This window comes from Barbus barbus, assembly GCF_936440315.1.
Source record: "Barbus barbus genome assembly, chromosome: 13".
Taxonomy (NCBI): Eukaryota; Metazoa; Chordata; class Actinopteri; order Cypriniformes; family Cyprinidae; genus Barbus; species Barbus barbus.
Window position 1 is genome coordinate 23,756,464 of NC_136741.1, and position 17,861 is coordinate 23,774,324.

The window sequence follows — 17,861 nt, forward strand, 5'->3', positions numbered from 1 at the left end:
TGTATGTACACATTCATGTGTAGAGAGAGATTATTTTTGATCCCTAAGCACAGGCCTGACTACACATGCTGTAGCCTTTATTGATCGCTGGGAATTATGGTCCATTATGCTTTACGAACATAAAAGGGCACCGGGGTAATTCAATCAGACAGACTGGGATGAAACTATTTTTTTAAAGTATGACAGCTCTCTATTGCATCAAAATATCACAAAATGTTTCATTCCAGTAGTGTGTGGTGTAGTGTTATTTTAGTATTATTTATATACTATTACAGTATTAGTAATTTCGTTATGTGCTTTTGTGTTTTGTCCAATATATCTGGTTAGTTTTACTTTCATTTCAGTTAGATTTAGTAATTGTACTACTTAATTCAGTTACCTGCCAATGTTTGGCAATGTTTCAAAAAAAAAGAAAAAAAGTTTACATTTTTCAACTAATATTAGTACTTTTTCATCTTTTTCATCAAATTCCCGAAATCAATTTTTTAATAGTTTTAGTTTCAGTCAACACTATTCTTGCACAGATGTTACTTTAGAAAAATCAGTTTACGTGCTTTTTAATATCATTTTGTTTTCTTTTCTTTTTGTATTATGCATTGTTTTGTCATCTGATTTTTTTTTTTTTTTTTTTTTTTCTGAGTCTCCTCAGAGAAATGCACCATTCCTACACACAGCTTTGGAACTGTTGACAGGAAAGGTGATGCTCGTACCTTCAGATTCTGTCGGCATGGGAGTTTTACCAGACGTTTTTTTGTGTCTGAATGAATGTGTTTATCTAGGCCGGTCTCTGTCTGTGTGCTTAATGAAAAAACTTGTGCTTGCAGTGAACAATTTCCAGCTTTTCTGGAGTTCTTGCCCTCCAATTTCTGCCAGATTGTATCACTGACTTTAGAGTTAAAAGCAGTGAATTCTCTCGGCTCACATGGCAGCAGGTGTGTGTACGTGTGCATGTAAGCAGGAGCAGCTATGCTGTGTGGGAGGACGTACAAAATGTTTTTCTCCTCTAGAGTTGTCTTCTTTCCCATTAACTTGTTTATAGCATTATTAAATTATTATTTTACCACAGGAATGCATAAGCAGTTTTCAGTGTCACTGTCAGAGTGTCTAAATCAGCCTGGTCCCTGTCTGAACCACTGTTTACAAAAATGCAGGAAATCATGCTGCAGAGGTTATGTGAAAAGCATTGTATCAAATGATCGATCGATTGAAAACATGAGCCTTTTTGGCATTTTGCAGCAATATTGTGTGGTCACCATACAGCAGTGAGAAACATGAAGCCTCCAGCTCAATGATGATAGAACATCCAATTAACCAGTCAAAATTTAACCAGCAAGTACTGAAACCATAAATATAGTCATCTGTCAAACCAAGCTGCTGAAAAAAAAATAAGATAAAAAAAAATTAAACTGCAGTACGCTACTTTGTTATTCTGAATTTATTATTTTGCATGTTTAATTTTTTTTGTTTTTTTAATCAAATATAGTTTTTTTTTTTAAACAACAAAAATGTGAAGAAAATGGTAAAAAAAAATTGCAGCTAATATTACTTTCAATTAATTTGCCTCACTTGGAATGGAAATTCAGGATATAGTCTGCAGTATGCTTTATTTATGTCAGAATCAGAATCAGAATTAGCTTTATTGCCAGGTATTTTTGCACATACAAGGAATTTGCAACCTAGTCTCATGGCATTTACGTACCTGGGTGCACTTTTTAGCGAGACACGAAATACGTACCAATAACTACATATTACTGCAGTTTCAGTTTCCTAAAGAAACAAACACTAGAGGCAGTAAAACTCTGACACCTTTTACTCCTTTTCACACAAATTTACAGAGTTTTGATTAATAAAGCGCATTTTTCCGCACAATTACTTTAAGAATATCATGTTACGACTTCAAAACAATATTAATATGCTGGGAGATTTGAAAACTGATGCTTTTGAATGTTAGCATCACACATATCCAGCCTCGTATCTATGGGTTTTCATAGACGGAAAGTTGTTAATTTCTCTTTGAAACTGCGGCGAAACATGCAGTAAGGTACGTAAAACGGTGTCGCACAGAAAGTGCACAGAGGTACGTATTTTTATGAGACCAGGTTGGAAATTTGTTTTAGTGACAGTAGAATTCTTACTGCAGACAGTATATTGCATAGCCTACTACGGAAAAACTATTAGAGTAGTGTGAAAGTATGTTATTCTGAACACTTTCAAGCACAACCGTAAAAGAATTAAATAAAAAATTGCTTTTATTTACCATGTTAGCCTGAATTTTGGATGTCAGTCAAGTATGTTTGTGATGCTTGGTAGGTTATAAAAAAGAGCTGATATTTGTGCCACATATTAACAATGGGAAAACAACATCTTTAATATGACACCATCAAAAAACATGGGGTTGTAAAGTTATAAATGGAACTGAATGAGTAATACTACAGTAAGTGTCTAGCAAATAGGAAATGAGGTTTTAATGTTTCTGTACTTTTTTATCGTTGTTTTTGAATATATTCTGATCTATAATGTAGAGTTTAGAGTTTGATTAATTTGTTACCCATTTTTTTTCTTTGTGTGTGTGTTGCAGAGTAAAGAAATTGGCATTCAGATGCACGAGGAGCTGGTGAAAGTGACAAACGAGCTGTACTCTGTGAGTATAATGTCTCTTAATCTCTCTCTCTTTATTTTTCCTTCTCTATTTGTCTCGCTCTCCCTCTGAATGGAGCTCTCACCCGCTGTGTCCTGCCATGCTCCATGGAAACGAGGACTCTCTGGCCAAGAATAAAAACAGTTTGGCTGCGCAAGTTTGGAGAAGAAAGAAACTGTTGCTTCACATAGTTTTCTATTAAAGGATAGGAAACTGAATCAAGGGATTTTTTGAGGGAATAATAGAAGTGGTACTATTCGCGATAGTGCTAGTGATGGGAAAATAGTAGATTGATAGAGATGCCTGTGACGTTTTCTGTTTTTAAGCTTCATAGTAGGCACATTTTAAATCACTTCCACATTGCATTTTAATACGCTTCAGAATCTGGGTCATTAGGAGCCGAAATCCTTCTTTGATTCCATTGCTTTAGTTTCTCTTACATCAACCAAGATGCAGGCACTTTCTTTGGGCCTCTCAGTTTTTCTCCCTGGATAAAATCCAAGCTACCTCTGCAGAGGAGCAGGATGAGATTAATGTTGTCACCCATGACAGGACATCAGAGGGCGGTTCTTCTCCGTTCCTCGACCTATTCCAGATGTTCTCTTTGCATCTTTATGCAGGTGGCATAGTAAAATATCTCACACGTATCTCTAGATAAAACTAGCTACACTATATGATCATTCTCCTGTTGTGTCATCTCTTGACTACGGCTGTATTTTAGTGTCAAAACCTAACATTAAGATCTGAAACTATAAAACACAGTCCTAAGCCATGAAATCCCGACGAGCACAGATATGAAGCTTATGAATCAGGAAGACACTGTTCCTTCCTTTAAATTGTTGAAACGCACACATATGCGTTTTGGGATCTGGCGCTCTGATGCTGATGTGTTTCAAGGTCACTGACAGGGAGTGTAATGTATCGCTGGAGAAGACATGGGAAAGGATCATTATCCTTTCCTTGCCACTCTTCCTCTTTCCTCTTTTTTCCTCAAATAGAGCCTGTCATGATAACAAATCCCTGCATAAAAAGCTAAATTATTAAGTTCTGCTTCATTGTGGTCACAAAATATTTAGTATGTCATTTCTCTGCTAAGTAGACAAAGAAATGTGGGTTTTTGTATTATAATTGTAAAAGAGTATGCAATTTGATCAGTTTTGATGATATACAGTATATGCATATATATAATTAAAAGCATATTTTATAGACATTTTTAAATGTCAGTGTCTGTTCTTTTTCCCATATATTGATAGGTTGTAGGTTTACCACTAATTTAAATGATTCAATAGACTGAGGGTTATGTTAAACTGTGTTATGCATATTCCAAAGTTTATCTCACTTTGCAAACCTCTATATAACGTTTGCTTGATAGATTCATAGTGGCTTGCTTCTGATCAACTGTTCTTGATATACAGCTTCACAATAAAAATGAACGAGAGCCGGCACTAGAACCCTTAAGTATTGATCCCTCTGCCCCCTTCCTGTGGTTTAAGTTATGTGCTCTGAATGTAGAATAAGAAATATGAATGTAAAGCTTCTGGCAGTCCCAATGTGCATTAGTTGTGACTTGTGAATTAGGATGATCAATGCTTCTTGATTTTCTTTCTTGGGTATTAAAGCTAGGCGCTACAGGCAAAAACTTTTTCATGCACTGGTCAATTTTAAGATTTTGTGCTATTTTGCTTTCATAACATTTCTGTCATCTTTCAGACTAGTGGAAAGAAAACATCCAAAATGCACATTTAAGTGTTTATTGTCTATTTACATCTGTACTTAACAATTAAATAGACCTTTAAAGGCTGTTTTCTCAAAGTGAGTGAAATCTCCACTTCAGTACAGTACATGCATTGAAATGTGCAGCGTGGTTTGTTTATATATCATTCACCTGATTTACATTGCATTTTGTTCCTGATTTTTTTTTTTTTTTAGCTGTTGACAGTATGTATGTTCTGATTTATGGAGTGATAAAAAGAGATATCTAAAATCCCCTTTGTAAAACCCTCATGTAGTGATGGGCGATATGACCAAAATTTTATATCACGATAACGATATATTTCTCAATATAGTTATTTTCTTTTAAAACGATTTTTGTGATTTTAAAATCTTTGATACCATAGAATTTTCATAATCCTTGTCACTAATGTCAATATCAAACTAATACAAGCCTAAAAAGTGAAGAAAAAAACCCCCGAGCTCACTGAAGATAAATACGCAGTGATGAAATAAGGATAAGAAACTAATTGCAAGCAAAAGGACAAAAACTACAATAAATATAAGTGTGTTTATGTAATCGCTCAAAGCCAGTAAAGCGGTAAAAAAAAAAGTGCGCTCCTCTCACACAGAAACAGAAACAGAAACGGCGTACGCATATAGCTCTGTTGTTTGTGCTTCAATGGCTTAAAATCAGTTGTTTTAAAACTGCAGTGCTTAAAAACGCATGCCCATGCTACAGATGTAGGCCTAGTCCCTCGTTTAGGAACAAGCTCCTCGTTTTGTCCTGCCTGGTCGTTCTCCACCTGGTTCTGTCTCCCCTTCAAGCCCTGTGGTGGCATGTAAAGATCGCAGTCATCTAAAAGATGAAAAAGTATTGCCGTAAACAATGTATTTTGTGACACCACGAAATAAACGATAGAGCATAATATGAAATGATAGACTTTTTATTTCATCCATCCGATATATATCATCATACCGCACAGCACTACCCTCATGTCAACTAAACAACAAGCAAGAAAAACAAGAATTTTCAACCTGGTTTAATCTAATGTTTAGAGTTCTGTTCTAGAAATGTGTGCAGATGAGTGCATATTTAATCATACAATGCCTCATTTGCGTATTTAAATATAACATTTCAGAAACATTGTAATACAAAACAGTTGTTTTAATGTACTGTGATTAATCAGCTGGAAAATGTATGGTGAAATCTAGTAGTCAAAATGTTACCCTTTTCACCTGTAGTGTATTGTATTCTATGCGTGACTTCGATGTAATCTGTCAATCAGATTGAAAGTTTGAGCTCCATTTATGCAGCTTGAAGAAGTAGTGTTTGCTATTATTTTTGTAATTAAAGTAGTGTAAATTTTGCACACAGTTTGTGGAAGGTGAAAGCTCAGCAGCTTTTGCCAGGAAACAGGCTTGTAACAAATGAGAGCTCTTTCTGAATGATGGCATAATGGCTCATTATAAATTTTTCAGCTTTAAGGAAATTAGTCTATAGTGTAGTGCCCTTGCATGACTGCACTTGAAGCTCTATTACACTGGCTTCTATGCATAAGAATTGGGTGTTGACTTTGAGAGCCCTTTCCTAAAGACATAGACATGTGACTTCATTTTATGTAATTTAACTTTGAAAGACAAGCTGGAATTGCAGGCCTTCAAAATCTAGGATGCTGTGTCTTTTATTCAGTCACGTTGCAGCTCTATCCTCTGTTATGGTATTCTAAACAAGACAAACCTTTATATTGATTGAAGAAATTAAAGTTCCGCCTTTCATTTCTATTCTTTTACAATCTGAAAAAGGTTGTCATTCATTCTCATGGTCCTCTGACTCATCAGGGTCTTAAAGACATTAGTCTGGTATGATGAATGAGTCTCTGCTGCCCATTTAGCCAGTCCTTGTCTATCACAAGGTCTTACAAAAGACAGTCTGTTTTGGCCAATTGACAGGTAAATAGTTTAGCTGGAATATTTAAAAAAATTCTTCAGTGTTCAAGAAGTTTTTTTTTGAAAATTGTAGCAGTTAGGGTGTGTACCGCAGTACAGAAGCATGTAGACGTGCTCCGGGCAGTTTCTGTGGAAATGGAAGTTGTATATAAATCATTGCAAGTTAGTTTAAGGTTTCTGGCTAATGCTCAAATACTGAGCTAATGTGGCTTAGCAAAAGGAAAACAAAACTATCATTGCACAGCTCTCGGACAAACCCAGGGCACAAACCTCAAGGCAGTGATGCTAGATGTGAGAATAAATGTTTTGTCAGTTTTTTAACCTAAGAATGCTGAAAATGTACTTCATGTTGTAACATGTAAACTAGTGTTTGTTTTTTTTAAGGCAAATATGACTTTTTTTTTATAAAACAATTGGTTTCAGTTATTTATTTTATTTTGTGAAATATGTTCTAATGAATTTGTTAAGGATTATATTATAATTGTTGAAATTTAGTCAGACATATTTTTTATAATTGCTTTAAGCTACTGTTTTTCACAAAACATACCATACATTTTTATAGAAACCATATTCAGTTTGATGTATAAACATGTGGTAATTACACTGGTTTTACACATGGCTATTTTGCAAGCTACATATATTTTCATCAGGTTTGTTGCAGAGCAGAATTTACAATCCTGTTAAAACCTTTTTATATTTTAAATATTTTAAATATTTAAATATTAGCAACATGAAGGTGTATACCAGAATTACACGTGTTTAAAGAGATCCCAGTACTGTACCTAATGTCAATCTTGGCTAAGCATTGCTCTTTACAGCTGAGGTCATCTCACCTCAACATGCCTGTAAATACAATTTTGATGCTGGAGGTTTGCCAGCCATGTCCATCAAACCTGCTTGTAAACATGTTCCTTTGCTGTGTTCTATTTGAGGGGCATTAGCTGATGGGTGACAGCTTTGGGAGGAGGTGACTGCTAACCTGCATTTTCTCCTGCACTGGAGTACATAGTTCCTGTCACATTTACTCACCAGCGCAGTATTTTTATTCATAATTTCAGCCTGCTTGCATATTTAAGAATAAGTGTCACTTTGAGTGTTGCAGTCTTACTGAGCTTAGCCTGTTTTGTCATTGAAAATAATCAAAAATGCTATTACATTCTGATGATCGGTTCTAAGCTATATTATTTGGTTATTTTACATATATGCTGATGTGTGCAAGGTTTGTATGTAATATTTTAGACTAGCACATTATAATATTTGACATAAATGTAGCATTCCGCATAGAAGGTGGTTTTAATGGTTTCTTCAAACATGCATACTGCAGATTCTAGCACCACATTTTGCCCTCCATCAACCTTGTAATGGCTACATCATTTACACAACCACATGCGAGTACACCATCTAAGAATTGGTTAGCTTGAAGACATTTCACACATCTGTGTATGTTTACTAGACCCTGTTAAAAGAGCTGGTGATCTGTCCTGGAGCCAGACATAGCTTGCACTTCTCTGAGAAACATCCTTTGCATCCTCTTCCTAATGAGCTTGAGGAAACAGCTTTTTCCATCAGGGAATACTAGGGACACTGGGCCTGGATCCTGTGTAGCGTTTAATGACTGGAGCATGTTATATTAGTTCGAAGAACAAGGCTGATGGTGTTGCTGTATTGAATTTAGCATGGCTTCACCTTGTGCATGTCAATATTTTGAAGTATATTTGTGACTAAAATAGTCCATGTTTTATGGTACAGTTGATATTTTTCATAAAGGTATTCATTTTACAGAAACTACAGCTCAAAAGTTTCTATTCATCAAAGAATACTGAAAATCATTATTTCCACAAAAATATTAAGCCGTAAAACTAATCAACATTGATATTTAAAGGAAATGATTCTTGAGCACCAAATCAGAATATTAGAATGATTTCCAAAGGATCATATGACACTAAAGTCTGGAGAAATGGCTGCTGAAAATTTAAGTTCATCATCACAGGAATAAATTGCATTTTTAAAATATACTAAAAAAGAAAGCAGTTGTTTTAAATTGTCATATTGCGTCACGTTTTTGTTTTTGTTTAAATAAAGGCAGCCTTGGTGAGCTTAAGAAACTTTACAGTCCTCAAAACCTCTGAAAAGTAGTGTATGTTGCGAAAAGGTAACTTTTGTCAAATATTTTCTTCTATCCAAGTTTATGTACAGTACATCCATAAGATTGTAAGAAAAAAGATTGTAAATATTTGCTCTGACTTTGATTCTTTATTGATTTTCTGATTTATTTTGGTACAGTTCATATTTCATAACATTTCTGATGCTCTGAAATTGAATTTTTGGGTAATACATGCACACATAATTGGGCATCATTATAGTTATTTTAATAAGTTATTAAATTCAGTAAATGATGCATTGAATTTGCATTTTTTGATTACTACACTCCTAATTAGTAAATCATTCACAAGACTTGTGTTCCATGAAAGAAAGAAAATTTTGTAGGTTGTGAATGACATCAGGGTGTAAATAATGTCAGGAATTGTGTGTAGCATTTATAGGTTAACCTCCACAAAAATATAAATACTGAGGCTCTGAGGTTTGTTTGAGCGGTCTTGTATGTTAACTTTCAATGCTGCAAATTTCAGACAGGACTAGCTCTTTGTCCAAATAATGGACAACGGGGGACAACCTGGTCACAGACAATTATTTTTGCCATTTAATTTCATATTGTAGTAGCGCAGGCACATTAAATCACAGGAAGCAGCACTAAAAGCATGCACAGTGCCATCATGCGGACGCACTTGATGACCTCCTCTGGAATGATCAGATGATCTGTGGGTGTAAAGTTAGAGTGAAATAGTTGAGTGTATGTACATTAATGTCAGGGTCAGTGCAGATGAGCAGTCAGTGGACGCCTGCAGGCTGGCTGATTTAATAAGCCTTTTATTGAAAACACCATCTTTCAGGCATCTGACGGCTATAAGGAGCGGAATAAAGCCGGGGCAGTGGTGCAGAGAATCCCCCTCCCCTTTCACTTGCTCTGCTCTATTGTTTGAGCAGAGAGGATAATGGGGTTGAATAGCAGACTGGGTCACACCAATCAGACATGAGGTAAAACAGTTTGCATCATTGCAAACACCTCAGTCATACAGAGAGCTCCGTCGTCCGAGTCAGCAAAACGTGCAGTTTTGTTTGAATCAGATTTGTGTTTCATACACGCTTCCTTCAGAATCTCATTGTCCTTAGATCGTCCCCCTCCTTCAGCCTCTGTCATCCCGGGCTTGAATGGAAAGCTTGGATTTGATGGAAAGAGGCAGGATTATGGTACTTCTGCTGCCAAGTCCATATTCCTATGCATATTCATGAGGTGATCTCGGGAATACAACTGATCCTTCTCGACCTGCGCAGCTTCTCTGGAATTAAACTCGTTTGGAGATCATTTCAAGAAAGTTTCAGGATTGAGTTGTTTTGTATTACCAAGGAAAACCATGGATGTCTTCATTTTGAGTAACTGTGAGAATAACATTTATGAAATGTTTCATTTTGTTGTTTGACATTTAAAGCCTTGGGTTGTTTCTGCAGTACATATTTTCATTTACATTTTAATGAAAATTGGAAGCATTCTAGGATAATTTAGGATTTTATCCCACATAAACTGGAAGTGTATAAGCTTTCTTCTGTCCCGGTTTAATGTGCAAAGTTAATACTCTCCTCCAAGACTGCATTTATGTGATCAGAAATATATTTTTTCAGAATTTTCAGCAGCCGTTACTCCAGTCATCAAGGTTCTTTGAATAACAAAAGGTTTATTCAAATTATTATTTTTTTTAATCATAGATCTAATTTGTGCTTTCAGTGTTATAGCAGTTTTTGATGTCACTGATGCCAATAGCCAGTGGTGTAATTATGTGTTAATGTGAATGAAATTTGGCAGTACAGTGGAAGATTATTGGCTTGTTCAAAAGGTTTTTAAAGCATAATCACTGAGATAATTTTTTTCTTTTAAATGGCACTTCTGTTAAACAGGATTTTGGACCAATGAGATTTTGAAGTGGGCGGGACTACCAAGTCAGAAAGAAAGAAATGTCAAACAAACTACCTGCAACATATCAACATGTTTTCACAGCTAGTTAGGACAAAAAACCCACGTGGCAGAGATTTTATTAAAACCTGCCTGGTGTGACGCTGTTAGACTCGTCTTCATAGTGTTTTATATCATCCTACAGGTGATGAAGACGTATCACATGTACCACACGGAGAGCATCAGTGCAGAAAGCAAACTGAAGGAGGCAGAGAAACAAGAAGAGAAGCAGTTTAGCAAATCTGGAGACCTGAATGTCAACCTCCTGCGCCACGAGGACCGACCCCAGCGCCGCAGCTCGGTCAGGAAGATTGAGAAGATGAAGGAGAAGGTGAGATTACTGTAGTGAGCTAGCGGCCAGGCACATAATGCTCGGCAGAGAGACCCATAATGCCACCCTGCTTTTATTAAACCAAAGGCCCGTTTAGAGCCTAGAATCACATTCATTCCAGCCTAGAATCACATTCATTCCTTCTCCTGACACTCTTAAGCAGGATTCTGACCCTTTAAGAGAAAGATTGTTATTTCAAGTGGTGTATACTATATGTGCACAATGGAGGATAAAGCTAGCCCTTTGTTGCTCCTTGACTTCCTTCGAAAGCCACCGTGAAAGGAAGTGAGAGCCAATATTGCATCATCATGACCAATGTCTTTTTTTATCCAAAGCTACTTTCAGTACTCTTATTAGACAAATCCCCCTGGAGGAACCTTGAGTTAAGTGCCCTTGTTCTTGGTTAAGTGCTCAAAAGCACAATGTTGATGCCTCTTTGCTAGGATCAAACTAGAACACTTCCGAATGCAAACCCTGGGTTTCGATTGACAATAAATGCTGGTCGGTGCAAACTCATCTCTTCAAGTGCTCAAAGTTTGGGTTGCTTATAATATGTATTCATAAATGCGATATGTGGTAACCATATTCCCAAACTTGTAATGAGAAACACTTATAAATAGTATTTTGTTTTTAAATGAGAAGCTTTAAGAGCATTTCTGCGTTTTTTCTTTGAAATAAAAGCTTCATTTAAAACTGTTACTGTACTGTAAAAAAAATAAAACATTTCTTATATAATTTATTATTTTTTACAGTGAAATATTACAGTAGTGTTGTTTAATATTTGTATCTATTATTATTATTATTAGTAGTAGTAGTAGTAGTAGTATTGGTATTATTATTATTATATTTTAATACTCTATTTGAAATTAAATATTTAAATAATATTAATATAAATATAGTAATATTTTGTTTAATATTTTTATTTAGTTATAATAAAAGTTAAGTGAGTTTAATTATAATAAAATTGTTCCAGTGAAATATTACAAAAGTAATAATTCAGATTTTTCCGTTTTTATTTAATGATGATAATAATAAGAATAGTAATAATAATAATCTGCCTATTACTATAGTCTATCTTTTTTTTTTAAATCACATTTTAAATCTTAAACCAAATTTTTAGTAGGAAAAATCTCAATTATATTTTTTTTCCCCAAATCGTGTAGCTCTATCATGATAGCAAAAATTTTTTCCCTACTAGCAACACTGCCTTCTCCCTAGTTACCTTCTCATCGGCTCTTTAAAGCAGTGCAGGCACTTAGGTTTGAATGAACCTGATGGAGTTTATAAAAATGAATGTGGGCTGAGCTTTATCTAAGAATGGACAATGAGGTCAGTGAGACACAAACCAGATTCAGCATTTCAGGTCAGTGACTTCAGCTGTAAATCATCTAATTCATGCTAATTCATAGCTGGATCTATGAACATACAGGAAGCTAACTCATAGTGACTGTGGGACCATATAAAAAAATCTACAAATGAACATTTGCGTACATTGTGCTTTTCGCACAAGGCAGTTTTCATGTGAATGAATTCTGTTTCCTTTACTAGCCAGCTTGCACGCTCCCTCTCACTTTTGCTCTTTGTGTCTCTTTCTCTCTGCTGTTCTCTCTCTCTCTCCCTCCCTTCCTCCCCTTTCAGGCTGCAATGCGTAGAGATGTTGGCATGAAAGCCACTCAGCCTCACACTATTTATAACCATGGTAGCCATGGATGCTCTGTGTTTCTCTGCAGCCTGACCTGATTCTACAGGCAAGCAGACTTCGACGTGATTTTAGCACACCTGCAATCCTCAGTGGCCTTAATGGACTATCAGTTACTAATGTGTAGTTTGATCATGTGAAAATACGTTTTGAATTGCACTTCCAATTGTATTCAGTTTGTACAGTAGATTGGAATAAATGTCAATTATTCATTTAGTCAGAATTGTGCAGCCCTAATTTTAGATTAAATGTGAATAAACGTAATAAGGGTAACCAAAAATACAGGAATAATTATTCAGTTTATATGCTGGTAATCTTTAAACTTTAAAAGAGACTGCTATTATTCACACCCAGCTAATCACTGTGATTCTGCGGCACAATGATTAAAAGGTCTCATTTGAACTATGATTTGTCCTGCAAAAACTATGATTTGTCCACTCAAAAATGAAAATGATGTTATCATATACTCACCATAATGTCTGTTTCAAATCTGAATGACTTTCTTTCTTCTGTGGATCATAATGGAACATATTTTGACGAATGTTTGTAACCAGTTTCGTTCCCAGTCCCATTGGTTCCCCCTGACAAAAAAATACAATGAAAGTCAAAAGGAACTGAGACTATTTGGTTGCCAACATGCTTAAGTTTCAATAATGGTCAGCTTATATATTGTTCCCATCATACAGTGATTGTTTAATCGGCATCGAACTCAACTCATGTGATCAGTACTCAAGCGTTTGAACTCACATGTGCTAATCACTGGTGTTTGTGCTTCATTTAAGGATTTTGTTTTGTCAATACAATTATGTAGCAGTCAGCTGTTATTAATGATACTAGAGCAGCTGTCTTCTTTGAGTGCTCAAGCTTTTTGATGAAAAATTCAGCAGGACCCAGCTGGAGCACACAAGCAGATGAGACTCAGTTTCTGTGTCTTGTTTCAATTCACAGAAAACTCTCATATGATATATATTGTTACTCATGCTTTCCAAATGTACATTTTTAAATGATCAGTCTGTTGTTCTATGCAATTTACATAAACCTAAACGTTGCAGACTGCTTATTTTTAACTGTTTTTAACTATATGGTACACTTTAAATTTTCCATTTTAAAGATTTTGTTTAAGTGTAGTGTGAATTATTATCTCTGTACACTCCAAAATATATGTTCTGTTATCTCTTTGAATAAACTATGTGCTAATAATTTTGTATAAAGACCAGGGCTGGTTTCCTAAACGGAAAGTTGTCAGTGTCACAAGGTTTGTATCTCATTAACTGTATTTTAGTAAGATTTTCTGTAGCTCAAACAGTAGAGCATGTTGCTAGCAACCCCAAGGTCATGGGTTCGACTCCCAGGTAAAGCGAGACTGGCAAAATGTATACCATGGATGCAAGTCACTTTGGAAGAAAGTGTCTGCTAAATACTGAATAGTACATGTAAAAAGTAATCAGTCAAAAGTGTTTTATGTATTGATTTCAAATTAAATTCAAATCAAATTAGAATAAAAAGAAAATGTAAACTTCATCATACTTATACAATAGCCCCAATAAATGACCTTTGTGAATGTAAATTTAACCCCAAATACTGCACAGTGTTCTGACAACAATAATATTTTTCATAAATATCAGGTTGGGGCGAGTTGTCACATTGGTGCTGGGGCAAGTAGTGTGTTATATGTTTTTAATTATTTTATGTAATTTTGTAAAAATTTATGTTGGCTATAAAAATGGTCTGATGTTGTACATTGTTGTACATTAAAAGTATGTTTTTGTTGTGTCATGAATTGTTAAAAGCTAAAAACACGAAGTCTTTAATGCCTTTTACATATACATGTAGTGGCTTTTTTAACTTCAGATAAAGTTATATATTTCAAGCAAAGACAATCCTCTTAAATCAAGGTTAAGTTGATATTGTGTGAACATATAGTGTTACATCATGACACAATCGCCTGAAACACTGAAACAGCTATTCATTATATTAACTGATTTCTTCTCTATTTTGTTTCTCTTTTCCAGAGGCAAGCCAAGTACTCCGAGAACAAACTGAAATGCACAAAATCCCGCAATGACTATTTATTGAACCTGGCAGCAACCAACGCCGTCGTGGCGAAATATTACATCCACGATGTTTCGGATATGATTGATGTGAGTATGCACAATGAGGCATGCGTTTGTTTGTGTGTATCAGCTGTGATTTAAACAGTTGAACTGATGAGGGCTCAGCTCCATCTGTTTCTCTTTGCATTGCGGGTGAAGTGTCTCCTTATTAATATGGTTTGCCTCATTTCGTTTCTCTAAATGTTTGCTTTGCATTTGCTAGAATGTAATTTTTAGTGAGTTGGATTTGTGTTCTGATTTTATTCATATCTCACTCTGGTATTTGTGTTTTTATTGAATTATTAATCAGCATTACTGTAACCTTCTAATCTGTTTTGCAGCTTCAATGAAAGATTAAAACTATTATTCTGCCAAACCAGAATCATTTTTGTCAGATTTATAAAATGGAATTACTAGCTTAATTCCACGTAAACCCTTTTACTGCAATTAATTCACAAAATATTGTTGCATATACAACAACAGGCTGTCAGTCGCATGGGTATCATCCTATCAAAAATCTGCTGAGACTGGATCGGTGATGTGAAGTATACTGATTTCCCCTGCTGGTTCGTCTCTGCTGTCTGTCGTGTTAGCATTAGTACGCACACTGTAGATAAACCGAACCTCTGTGATTTTTGCTGAGGGATGCAAAGAGTGTCACATTGCTGTCCATCAGTACGCCCTGATATCCTGAAGCAATTTAAGAAAACATAAACCACACACACTTGTACTTCCTGATAGCAGCAAAAAGGAAAAGTGGAAACATAAGCCATTATAGATCAATTTTAAATCGAGATATATTGCTTTATGCAAACTACCGCAGTCACATACTGTTTGCATCTCTTTGTAGCAACTGTTGCATTGGACAATGATATTTTTTTATATAGAAACAGATGTAAATCTCTAAGACGGTTAACAGGTTGAAGCTGGAAGAACTCTGTAAAGGTCTTTCAGTTAGGTTGTTGACATAGGTTTACCTTTAAAACCACTAATTGGTAGAAACCACCAAACCAAAACTCACAAAACACCCACACTCACCATTGGGTATATAGAAATTCATGTGGTACTTGTGGCCTGCCATGGTGAATTACAGTAGGATGCCAGGCTACCTTGTACCAAAAATTTACAGTTTGCTAACAAAAATTGGAAAGTGCCACAACCCATGGTACTGGTGCTTCAAAGAAACTAGGATGGCTTTGCATTTCATCCGATTGAAGGGATAGTTAACCCCAAATATGTTCTTTTATAATTTATCATCACTTACCCTGTCATCATTTTGTTTCTCTGGTGAACACAGGGAATGTATTTTAAATCATTTGGTCCAAAACTATATTATACACCAGTGACTTTCATTGTATGGACCAAAATATTTTTCCTTTTGTGTTCAACAGAAGAAATACATTTTTGTTTAGTTTTTTTTGCTTCTGAACATCCCATTTTTTTATTTACAAGTCTACAACCATACAGTTAAAAATAATTCTGTGTAAGAAAAACCTTTTACTTTTAATAGTGCAGGGTCAGAAGTAGGGCAGGTCTATCATGTTTGATAGTTTTCAGAGAGACTGACAGTGAACCGAAGGTATTATTCAAACAATTCGGTCATGGCAACCCTTGCTAACACCAATACACAGTAGAAGTTAACCAGTGGTTTTCTGCTTTAAATTGAAGTATATTTGTCTTAGGGCAAATAGTGGTTTCAGTATTACCAATTGACACCATAAATAATTTAAAATAGTATGGATTTACTTGAGAATTTGTTTAAATTCTCAGGAAAATGCTGAGAATTTAAACCAGTGCTGTTATTGGGCCAAGAATGTGTAAATACAGAATCTAAACTTGGCGGTATTACTGTGCTATATTTTTTTACCATTGTACACCTCCTCTCCTGTGGCTTTGTAATGCTAAATAGATTGTGCCACAGGCTACGACCATCTAGTGTTTGCACTCAAACCCTTTAAAGCATAATATATGGATTTACAGTCCAATAGAGCGATAACTGCCTTGTCGCAATGACTCATAGAGGTTTAAAGTTTCCCTCAAGCAAATTTAAACTTGCTCCACATTGCTAAAAGAGGTTAGTCGCACATTTGTTGCACGTTTAAACTAATTAGCTAAGATATCCCACTGTGCTTGTTCTTCTAATTATAGATACTGACGATCTCGATTCTTTGCAAGATGAAATTCACTCATTTAGATCATGTCATCTTAATGGCACTGCGATCCACAGAGACACAAGAGATGCTAACTGTCTTACAGATCATCCTGTTAGAGTGAAATGTGAAATCTCGTGACTGCTAAAAACAGGCATCACCATGGAAACATTTTGGCAAATAAAATTTCATTTATACTTTCTTCGCAGAAAGAAAGATTTGATTTGTGTTCTTCTAAATGTCATTCAGGCTTGCTGTGAGATATTTTATCTCTCATCCTTCATTTTTCTTCTTTCTACAGTGCTGTGACCTCGGGTATCATGCTAGCTTGGCACGCACATTAAGGACGTATCTGTCTGCTGAGTATAACCTGGAGACCTCTCGCCATGAGGGTCTGGACATCATTGAGAACGCTGTGGACAACCTGGACCCTCGTAGCGACAAGCACAAGATCATGGACATGTATAATCAGGTCTTTTGCCCACCCATGCGCTTTGAGTTTCTGCCGCACATGGGAGATGAGGTATCTAGCCTTCAACTTACCAAATAATATCTTATTATTGTAACAGTTCGACCAAAATTTAAATTCTGTTATTATTCACCTTCAATTCGCTCCAAACCGTATGACTGTGGAGCACAAAAGTTGATTTTTAAAGATTATCCTGGTCACCCTTTTCAATATAATGAAATATAATCCAAAAAATACAGTAAAAGTTCCATTAAAGTGGTTCATATCATGTATATTGCAAGTTATACATTAGCTTTGTGTAAAAAAACAGACAAAATTTAAGTCATTATTGGGTTTGGAAAGACAGAGGGTAAGCAATGACAGAATTTTTTTTTTTCACTGAACTGTCCATTCAAGAATAATAATACTGGCCTACTAAATGTTTATTGAAATCTAAGAGATGTCAAAATAATTTTTTCCTAGTAACTAGTAAAGTAACACCTTTACTAGTTACCTTTTCAAATAATTAATACAAGCATACACAAGTAAGTACTTTGTATTCCCACTGACAACTCTCCTGATCCCGTTTTAAAAGAAATCGGGTGAAATTATTAATTTCCTTTTTGGTGTGAAAGGACCTTTACAGTTGCCAAAAATATAACTTTTTTTTTTGTTATTAATAATAAATAAGCAAGCACAGCTGAGGTGACAAAAAATAACGCAAAAGTTACGTAATCCATCACTTTCCATAAAAAGTAACTAACAGTTACTTTTTT

At 35.3% G+C, this 17,861-nt stretch overlaps 1 protein-coding gene across 1 annotated transcript in view; it reads left to right on the top strand.

Annotated features, from left to right (window-relative positions):
• LOC306878821 (SLIT-ROBO Rho GTPase-activating protein 3-like) overlaps positions 1–17,861 on the top strand; it is a 93,934-nt gene that overhangs the window by 46,667 nt on the left and 29,406 nt on the right. The window contains exons 4-7 of the mRNA XM_079431367.1: positions 2,579–2,641; positions 10,510–10,695; positions 14,407–14,535; positions 16,939–17,160. Coding sequence (XP_079287493.1) covers positions 2,579–2,641; positions 10,510–10,695; positions 14,407–14,535; positions 16,939–17,160 — 600 coding nt within the window. The remainder of the gene's footprint in view (positions 1–2,578; positions 2,642–10,509; positions 10,696–14,406; positions 14,536–16,938; positions 17,161–17,861) is intronic.